Below are 11,109 nucleotides of genomic sequence, written 5' to 3'. Positions count from 1 at the left end.
CTTTCCCTGTCTGTATTTATTTATGGGATTGTCCACATAAAATAACTGCTTCCTCCTCAATTTTGTGGTATTTCTGGGTGTCACCTTTTATTGCTTAAAGCAAAGCAACGTGATGCTGTGCTGAAGAAAAGCAAAGCCAGAAAGTGAGAGCCATTTACAGACACCAGAAATGTCTTCTCTGGTGCAGTTTGTCCTGTGTGGTCATTTATATTCCTGCTACAAATGCTAACTTCCAAAACATGTCATGTATTTCTCAAGAAGAGACAGATCACGAGTCAGCACTTGGACACAGATCTGACTTGATGAGAAGCCTGGAATTTCCCCACTTAATTTAATCTTAAATTTAGTTGCTGCATAATTCCAGATTTGCTCTTTTTCTCGAAACCCTCTTGTGCCATTAACACCACCAGGTGCAGGAGCAGCTACCACCTTAATTTTGAAATGTGATAATAAGCAGAATTTTGTTCAACATAGACTGGGGATAGTGCCTTTTGCAGCGAATTTTTCCATATTTCTGAACTGAATTCTTTCAGTCTAGAAAGGACTATTGCGATCTTTGTGCCCAGAGTGCAACAGGCACCAAAGCAGGGGAAGAAATCTGGTCTGTAGCGTTACTGGTTTTGGGAAGTGGCAGAGAGCAGCCATGCCTGCGAGGCACCAGAGCTTCCATTGCAAGGGCTCATGTTTGCTCTAAGGTCCCAAAAAAGGTCACACCTGCCTCAAAATAGTTTGGTTTTCTATTCGAGACGAGGCAGAAAATGTGACGAAAACCAGCTCTATGAATTACAATTCCTGAAGAATGATGTTGGCAATTCGCCCTGTCCTTTGTGTCACCAGTGCCGCTCTGTTTTAAAGTACATGAGCAGAAATATTAGTCCTCAAAGCTCCCCTCGCTCAGATCTTGTGCTCACACCACACATTCGCTAATACCAGCCAAATTGCAGAAGTTATTAAAACCTAATTTAGCAATCTCACCAGGGGACAAACAAGCTGTAACAATATCATTACCGTCTTATCAGGGGCTGGATGTCTCACTGCGACACCGAGCGCAGCCAGGGTAGGAGCCAACTGGGATGGTCGCAGCCATACCCACACACATGTTATGCTAAACAGATCGCTTCTGCAGAGTCATTGCAAAGCAGCAATGGCTGCTGCTGGAAAAATAATAAAACATAAATCGGGGATGAAGAGTTTTGGAAGACTGACACTTTTCATAGTTGTCTTTTCATGGCCCCAGTTGGTGTCAAGCCTCTGCAGACCATCCCCTCAAGGTCACTGTGCTCGCAAGGGGAGGGAAGACTAAGCCTTATACCAACAGCAACCAGGAAGACTACAATTACCAGGAGAAATACTGTTTTACAACTTGTTGACTATTACAAGAAATATTTTAAGTAATTGTTTTTGCTGAAGAGCAATCTGGGCAAGTGAATGCTCCTGGAAGCTGAAGAGCTCTCCATTAATTTTGGCTCCAGTTTGGAGTCTCACGCAGCCTGCTGTATACTTTAAATTGCTTCTTGAAATGCATAAACTCTTTAGAGATGAGTCATCCTCTATTAAGACTTCAATTTTCCTGAACAGTATTTTAGCTGGTGTTTAAAGTGGGATCACCTGGAGGCTGAAGAGCAAGCAGCAGTACAGAGCTGGAGAAAGCATTCGCTCCAGGCAGGGCTGGCGTGCCAGGAGGGCTTTTCCTCTGTCACTACAAACATGTCCCTGCTTTGCATCCCATCGGGTTTTGGGGGTTAACATCTCACCTGCAGAGGTGACATTTTGGCATCTCTGAAGTTGACAAGGAGCCAGCCCTGTGGAGGGGAGGAAGCTCCTGCTCTGCTGGTGCCAGAAGAAAGAGCTGCAAGAAAGGTGTGGATGCACAGAGGTGCCCAGAACCTTACTGTAACCTTATTTTGGCTTTAAAATGACAGCACAAGTGGAAAAGTACACAAAAGATATATATATATAAAATCTCTTCATTAATTATTCTTCTTATTCACCAGTTCATGAGCTGGACATAGAAATACAGACTGGTTTGGGTTGAAGGGACCTCAGAGCACCCCCAGCCCAACCCCCCATGGTCAGGGACACCTCCACCAGCCCAGGCTGCTCCAGGCCCCATCCAACCTGGTCTTGAAGGGTGGTCCCCACACTCACCAACAACAGCCCGAAGCCTTCACGTTGTGCTTTGCAGCAACGACCATATCGCTGAGAAATGTTTCACTGGTATGAGGAACGGCCTCATGGATGCTCTATGATTTGTTACAGCACAGGCTCCAGAGATGCACAAACATAACACCATTTACTGGTATACCATAATTATACAATATGTGGACCTGTAACTGCCAGCAGAGTATAAATACGTGCAAATTAGTAGTTATTTGTATTTCAAGGACTTGTTTTCCTGGGGACAAGGAAGAGAGATTACTTTCAAACGGGTAATCATGGCAGCCCTCAGACTTAATCACTACAGAAATGACAAATAATCAGCTTCTGAAACAATAAAATCCAGATTTGAAGAACAGAAACTTTCTTTTAATAGCTGGGTCAGGCGTGTTGCCTGCCAAGAAAACAGTGCTTGAAAAAGGGATTTGCTTGCACCTGCTCTAATAGCTCTCTTAACTCCCCAATCCCATTCATAGATTGACATTGGAGATGCTCTTCACATGGAGAAAGGAGAACCCGAGGTGGGTTTTGGTGTCTCAAGCTCTCGATTTGCCTTGGCAGCCAAACACTGGTCCATCCCAGCAGCAATGCTAATATTATGCTGGAGCACCATCTCAAGTAGAGATTTTCTTTAAGATGAGAAACGTACTCGGTAGCCGTCAGAGGGGTATCTTGAGTACTAGTGTTCCAAACCTCTTCAAACACAAAACTGCGTTTCATGTTGCCAAAGCCCTCGATGTTGTGCTGTGGCAGCAGAATGCTATCCACATGAAGGGACGCTATAATCAATTTTGTCACGCTTCAGCACGAACAACGTTTTTCAGAAATATGCAGTAAGTGCACAACAGTTTGCAGAGCCTAAGAGCAAACTATCACACCACGGAAAGAAATCAATGCTAATTTCAGACCCAAATTGCACTCGAGTCAGAATCTCGAACTATATTGTTTTAATGTGACTTCTGAAATGTTAATAAAAAATACCTGAAGGACATAAAATGATAAACATTACATTCACAAAAGGCCTATTTTGCCACCAGTGAGGAGAAAGATTTTTCCTTTCAAATCAACTATGTTCTTTCCCCAGCCCACCAGCTTAGATGGTTTTAAATATATGGCCATTTTTTTTTAAATTGCTATTGGCTTTCATTAGGTGTCATTATGAGATAGGGCACCATAACTCATACAAGCGATCTCAGTGATGAGAACAGCTTGCAAATTAAGAATTTAGTCCTAGTGTTGACTAAAAGTTAAAAAAAAAAGAAGCCCAAAAGTAAGAAAAACCCAACTCAGATTACATTGTGCCTGATCAAAAGTTCCACTTCACAGGATAACAGAAAACTCTTGAAAGAACATTATTTTACCCCCAAAACACCTGCTCTTATTTGCACTAGATTGTGTTGGGTGGCTGGACCCAAATCCAAGCTCCGCTGTCTTTGCCTTACACCACAATCAAAGCTTTTATCTCAGTTTTCGCCCAAACTCCTTCAGCTGGAGTGGGTGGCTTCGTATTCTCATATATGTGACCCACCGATACAGAAACTAATTACGCTGTTATTCCTCTGCTCTTGAATACTTTGTGCTGCAGAAAGACTTCCTCTCCACTGCTCCTCTGAAGGCCTTCCTACGCCTTTTTAATTCAAATAGTGGCTCAGATGTAAAAGCTATAACTACTGAACTAGAACATCTGTGCAACACAGAAAATCCCGTTCTTAGGTTGATATTTAATAACAGGAAAAACAAGAGGTGGTCTCAATGGAGACTGTACGAACCTCCTGGCCTGCCTGCGGCGCAGACCGACAACGCACCTATGGAGAAGTCAAGCCCTTTTGCAACAGTTTTCAGACCAAAAAAAAACCAAAGGGAGAACACCATCCATTCCCCAGGTCTGCGGCAGGTAGAATAAAACAAAAGGGGACCTGGAGGTGTTATGAGATGTCGTCAAGATTAGCAACATGGTTTAGTGGCTGGTTTGATAATTGGACTCAATGATCTTTAAGGTCTTTTCCAACCGAAACCATTCCCTGACTCTGATAATCCTCACAGCCTTCTTCGCAAAGAAACCAGAAAATTTATGGAAAATGGGGCAGCCTGAAGTCATGCTTTGGACACAGCTTATGCCTGGCCAAGGTCATCTCTTCTGCTTGCAGACTGACCCATCATATGGGTCCATGGTGTGCAGCAGCATCACCCTCACCCATGCGTATGACAGCAAGAAGGTCTGAACAGGGCAGAGCCATGATTTGGAAAGCTCACACCATGACAAGCCCCATTGATCCATTGACACAATCAAACACGAACCAGCAGTCAGGTTTCCACAAGCCCTCAGTGCTACTTAAAACCAAAAATCGCATTTTTGAATGGTAACCTGAGAATTTAGGATACTTGGGATACATTGAGGATACTTTGTGATTAAAGAGAGACTGACCTACACCATGCAGTTTTACATGTGTGAATTTTAGAATTTCAATTTAGACATGTGAATATCAACCACTGCCACACCAAGATAAGGCCCTTATATTCCACGGTCAAATATGAATGTACAACTTCATCTCATGGTGGTGCAACTCTGCTTGAAGAGTTGACGTGAACGAAATTATTCGATATAAACAACAATAAAGAAAAGCAGTAACTTCTCCTCCAGTTTTGTTCTTTTAGGGAACTAATTTTAACTGGTTTGAAAGAAAAAAAACCTGGTAATTGGGTGGAAGTATCCTCCCCAAGAGGAAACACAGGCGATGAAGTTTCAGGCCCTCAAGGCAGCACCGTTGACCACAGCCACTATTGTAAACTTGCATACAACAGACAAGAAAGCGGTTCCTTCTCAGGTTGGCTAACAAACAAACTATACTGCAAAAACAGACTTGCACAAACACGTACAACTGTTCAATATCTTGTTCATGTTGTGTTAAGAATTAAAAAATATGACGTTGCACTTATGAATCAGAATTCCTTTGTGTCCTCCTGTGACTCCTGGTCTCCTGAAGCCAGTGCTGACCAAGTCCTAAATTTAGTCAGGGATATAAATATGAAGCTGAACACCTGTAGCTATTAAAAATTGGAAGAATCTCCTTTATTTATGCTTAAACAGAAGCCTCCCCTCTTCCCCTCCCTTATATTAGAAAGTAGAAATTAAAACTGCAAATTGCTCCGAGTAATGTTATACTTGGTACCAAAGCAGATGACGACCAAGACCTTTGGAAAACATTTGGGCCTCACCTTATTATTTAATAACACGTTCACCTTGATTGAGGGAAATTTTCTTTGTTGAATCCAAAATAAAAAGCCTGGCCAAGGGAATGTTTTTTATAGGCCAGCAACAGTCCACAGCAAGAGACTTTCTGGGAAAATAAAGTCCCAGGCATCAGGTGCCCCAACAAACACTGAAGTCCTGTAATGTTTTTCCCCAGTAGGTTTAAGGTTACAGATGCAATTAGGTTAGAGTGGCTTGTACAGTATGTCTGAGTTCAAAGTAAAATCAGAGTATTATGCATAATATTATGCAAAGCACCATAGCAACAGTAAGGCAGACTTCCAAGAAATGCTAATGAGCCGAGCTGTTCTGCAAAAAACCCTAACCTGTCCAAGCAAAAAACACACACATTATTTAAAATTCATTCCAGAAACTCACACTTTCCTCCCATTAAAAAAGCCACAACAAAATATCTCATCCAACCATCACAGGAAAGGGTGAAGGAGACAGAATAGCTCCAAACACAGAATATGACCAATTCGGTGACTACAATTAATTGTTTTATATTTCAGGTTAAGATAGGGAAAGAATAATGCAGCAAGTACTTGAATAAACCAAATTGATACAAAACCAATTGGCCCAATAAACTTCAAAAATGCATTCAACAGCTGGATGAAGCAAATGCAGAGCTACGATGTTGTTTGAGGTGATAGGCAGGCAAGTGCTAAAAACAGCCTTCATGAACCGTTTTCAGAAGAAGAGAGGGCCACAGGAGCTAGGGAATTACAAGCCATTTATTTCCAGTGTTATAAAAATGCTGTTCAAGCAATCTAAGCTGTGAAAGCTCCCAGAAAACAAGAAGATGAGCAATCACCAACAGGTTTGTTAAGAACGGGCTGTGTTTGGTCATCGGTTCCTGCCCATAGCAGGGAATGGCAATGGGTGTTGCAGCTCAACGACAGTAAGAAGTTGACAACATCTCCCATGCAGGAGCAAGCTGGGCTTGCCCAAAAGCTTCCCTTCACATGGGCACATGTTGTCTGCAAGGCTGTACTCAGGAGTCTGCTGCCCTGCATGCTCAGCTGGACACCAGTCCTAGGCCCGTTACTGGTGGGGGCTTCATTAATGCCATCAATGAAGAGGAAGCCACCCTGATAGACAGAAGGAGTGGCCTGAAAACTGCACAACAGCAAACAGGAATGATTTCAACAGTTCAGTTCATCAGCTGGATGAATATGGTGAGGAGGTGAGACAGTCGTTCTGCTGTCAGGGGTAAACCTCCCCCCCCCGGCTCCAAAATGTACTGCTGTCACAGGAAAGGCAAATGCAAAAGGCCAGATCTATGAAAAGGCATCAAAAGCAATCCTTGGCAAGACAATGCCTCACCTGGCACGCTGGCTCAAGTTTTAATACCTTTGAGAAAGCCCTTCCCTAGCACCAACTGATCTATGGAAAAGAAACATATAGTCAATCCCTCAGAAAACACGACCCAAGAATGAAGATGAGCTGAATCAGGGCTGGTGAATGTAAGGAGGCAAACATGGAGAGCACAAGGCCACTGCCTTCAAAGAGATTGGAAGGCGAAACTGATCGGCTCCATTCCTCAGAGGACAGGAGAGGAATGGAGCTGTAATTCTGCAAGGAAGGGTCACATCAGACAATGTGACAAATGTTTGGTGAAGGGCTGTGACAGAGTAGAGTGATGGTGCCCATGGATCTGCCATCGCTGGAGATGCCTTATGGAGAGACCGGGCAAACACCAATCCAGAGGCACGACTTACAAGGTTAATACAGCTTTTATAAGTTATCAGAGTTTATTCACTTCCATTTTTCTTTTTCAATATTTAACAGAAAAACATCTGTACTGAGAGGGGCTGTTGCAAGCAGACTTGATATAGTATCTAGAATATTTTGAGTTACCTTAATGTGTAGACTTTGGGACATGGTTTAGTGGCCAGGGTGGGGCTGGGTTGGACTTGATCTCAGAGGGCTTTTCCAACCTTAACGAGTCTATACTATTTGTATTTACTGTCTACAGAATTTGGCAGACGAGCTTCCCCTTCCATTGGCTGCAGCCCACGGGAGTCAGGAGAGATGCTACAGGGTCAGCTCAGGCTGCAGGGGGCAGCATTTCCTTCAAAGCTACTGGTGCCAAAAACCAACCTGGAGGTCCTGGCTGGGGAATGAGACCCCAGGACAGCCAAACCAACAGCCCCAGCAGGACCAGATCCCACCAGCACGTCCCAGTGCCAGCTGGGCCTCCTTGGCACAGGAACTGTAATTTTCACCTCCCCAGTAAGCACCGAGGAATCTGGTCTTCAATTTGCAGCAAGATGGGGTTCATAAAGGCTGAAATTAAATTATTGCCTTTTAATTCCAACTGAACAGCTTTTTTTCCCCTTCTCCAAAGCCACTGAATCTTAATTCAGTAAAGACTGCAAGATCCAGCTTTAACAGAGCTGTGCAAGATACAACTACAGAAAAACAGACCCTTATTGTATCTTATCTCAAAAAACCCAAACCAAAACCACAAAAGCAATACTGCAGTACGGTTTCACTTTAAAAGTCCACAATCGCTATTTATTTAGGTAGCTGACACATTTACATAAATTAAAATAAATGCCAGTTCCAAGATGCATGCATCTCATCCTTCATCATCTCAGCATGGCCTCGACACTTCTGGCGATTCTCACAATTAGCAACTGCCTTTAATATTTTCAAGTATGGCACTAATAAACTAATAAAAGAGTCAGTGAAGCAGCAGCACCATACGCAGTTTCAGACAACACATTAAAGTCCTCCTAATACAGACCCTCATTTATTCAAAATGGGGTTCAATATAATCATCTATAAATCAGTATTAGCTTTATAAAAAAGTAATGGAAAAATCCTAATAAGATTTACTTGAGAAATGAAATTGGATTACACCTTATCTATTTTAACTTGATTTGGTACAGTCTTCCTTCTTTGTAACCCATCAGCCTCAATTTCTCTCTCCCCTCACCCCAAATTCAGGCAGACAAATGCACCACACACTCTCAGGCCATCATTTCCAAAAGGGAAATTATGGGGACAGACATAAATTAAGTAGAAAACATAGATTATGAAATAAGCAGCAGGCTAAATGAAGAAACCTTGTGAAGTCATTAGAGTTATAATGTATGTGCTGCAAGGCAGACAGTGAGCTGGTTGTTTATGTATGGCTGGAAGTTGCCCAGACAAGAAACTGGAAATTCAGGAAGTAATTTAAACCTGGTAATTTCCTTGTACATGCTTGGATGACTGAACAACCGCAGTATGAATATCCATATTCGAAGTTATGCTTATAGCCGCCGTCACCGCTCGGGGCTCATTGATACGTTCTATTAAGCGGGCACAATAAAACCTTGATTTATGCCACGGTTACCAGGTCTGCAGTAAAGAACGTGCCTTTAAATAACAGGGAAATAGCATCAAAAATTATCAGCAGCGATGGTTAAGCGATCATGTTCATGGAAATGTGGCGCTGTTCTGTCATCGTACACAAGACTAAAGGATGTAGCCAGGTCCTAGTTTTACATTGCTTTGGTTTTATTTCCCCACCCTTCAATTTTTTTTTTTTAAGTTGTAAGAGATATTTAAAAATATAAAAATGCTCTGCACATCCCCAGTGCAGCCTGAGAAGTTTGCCCAAACCTGACATAACACCATGTGCAACCACACGATGGCCAAGGACACCGGGACAAGGATCAGTTGGGAGACTTCATTCAAGCATTTACCGAGCTGGTTGGTTGCTTTAGCAGTCCAAAACACGTTTAACTCAAGCACTGCAGTCTGAGTTCTGGCTTTGCCCAGTTAATTTGATGCTTTTATTAATCTAGGACTAGGATTTTACTCTATTTTTTTTTTTAGAAAACCCAAACAAACACCAAAACAACCACTAAGCAGGCTTAGCAACTCTTCCCTTTCTATGAGCACTCACAAAGCTCCCAAGACAGCTTGCTTCATGCTTATTAAAGTCCCCATGATACGAAACAACATGGATGCAATATTTGTTTTGCTAAAATCAGTCTGAGGTCACCACTCCTTCTGGTCCCTATTGCAAGTTACTACCTAACAACACAAAACACTCTGCAGTACAGTTTGCGTGAAAGCTGTTATGCCAAAACACCCAGGGCATGCTTATGCAAATATCTGCACAACTTTGCTAATTGTCAATCTTCAGTAACATATGGCACAACAAGTAACGGCCACTGGTTACACAGGTCACCATCCAATTGTGGTTTTTCCTCCCATAGTTTTTATTTTCCTTCCGGTCCATAGCTACTTAGAGCAGCTCCTGCATTGACTCACCATGCTCCAGGGCATCACGGACCACGAGCATTGGGTCAGCTCTTGAAGGTCCCATGAACACCTAGGTGAGCCCCATCAGTGACCGATCTCCCAAAACAGCGACCTGGGGACAAGGGGCCAACCAAGAGGGACAACATCTGTCAATGCAGACACAAAGCTCACGTCTCAAACACTTGTGGCCAGTGCAGATGCCACAGCAATTTTCAAACCAGAAGCTGCTTTAAATTACAAGCTGGGTCACTGCACTTAACCTAAGAAAATTCAGAGTGAATGAGAGCAATTATTCCCATTTTATTTCTTTTTTTTTTTTTAGATTTTGCAAGGAAAAACAGTCCTGTTCTGACTGTGCTGTATCTGCAGGACTACCTTGGTGGTTCCTGTGGCTATCACCGTTCATGGCTACAGCAGAAGTGCCCACCAGCAAAGCCCTCCTTGCCTTCACACTGGGGTAACCACAGAAACTAACTCGCGCTCTCTACTCCGAGTACATCCAATTTCCATGGAGATCGATCACCATTTCAGCACCCAAACAGAACTTCAGAAAGTTTCTCAGCTCCTTATATCCTTGCACAACCATGGCAAATTAAATCAGAAACACTTCAGCCCGACAACCACAGCCACTCTTGGAAGTCACTCAGATAATTACTCAAAAAACAACTCCAAAAGCTCATTTTCCTTTCCTTTGGTAAGACCACCTCGTACATCAAACAGCATAGGTCACTTTGTGACTGCAACACAAACCCCAAACACGCCACAGTTTCACCACAAGCAACACCTCTCCGCACCAGACTTTTCTTCTCATCCATTTGATTTAGCGATTAAAAACCAACATGACTTACAGTTTACTGTGACTTTTACTTTTTTCACGTCTGGGACTGAGACGTCATTTTCTGCGCTGCACTCGTATTCTCCAGCCTGGTCCCTTGTAATTCCATAGATGTCCAGGTACTGCCCGCTCTCAAAGGGCTTTGCTGAAACAAAATAATCAGAGAAATAAATTACTGGAGACTGAGCACAAAACACAGCTCTGAGTTTTGCTGCATGTCACACACACATCAAGAGGAGCTAGGCAACCACTGCAATTTTTGCTTGGAGACCCCAGCTCTTGCAAACCCACCCTGAGCCCCTGGGTTGGCCAAGGGTCCTCTCCTGCTGAGCTCAGCAGCCACCAGACCCATGAGAGCAATTCTCTAAAGCAGCTCCACACCTGATGGGCTGCAAAACCATGAGGTGTGGTACAAACCTCGCCTTAAGGGTTTCAGCACCCATTAGGGCTGATGGCTAGCACGTGGGCAGAGACCTGCCCTGGTAAGCTGAAGGGACAAAGCCCTGGAGCTGGTGGCCCCACCTCAGCTGCCCATCACAAAGGCCCTCACTTTTCAATGATGGTTTGACTATAAAAATATAAATATAAATATAAATATAAATAT

At 43.2% G+C, this 11,109-nt stretch overlaps 1 protein-coding gene across 1 annotated transcript in view; it reads right to left on the bottom strand.

Annotated features, from left to right (window-relative positions):
- LOC104536820 (neuronal growth regulator 1) overlaps positions 1–10,650 on the bottom strand; it is a gene marked incomplete at both ends in the record, with an annotated part of 30,909 nt that extends 20,259 nt beyond the window's left edge. Inside the window, one exon of the mRNA XM_010179546.1 lies at positions 10,519–10,650. Coding sequence (XP_010177848.1) covers positions 10,519–10,650 — 132 coding nt within the window. The remainder of the gene's footprint in view (positions 1–10,518) is intronic.
- Between the last annotated feature and the right edge of the window lie 459 nt (positions 10,651–11,109).

Source organism: Mesitornis unicolor, unplaced genomic scaffold (genome assembly GCF_000695765.1).
Source record: "Mesitornis unicolor isolate BGI_N332 unplaced genomic scaffold, ASM69576v1 scaffold16542, whole genome shotgun sequence".
NCBI lineage: Eukaryota > Metazoa > Chordata > Aves > Mesitornithiformes > Mesitornithidae > Mesitornis > Mesitornis unicolor.
The sequence above is the reverse complement of the archived record's forward strand: the minus strand, read 5'-3'. Positions and strand labels throughout refer to the sequence as shown.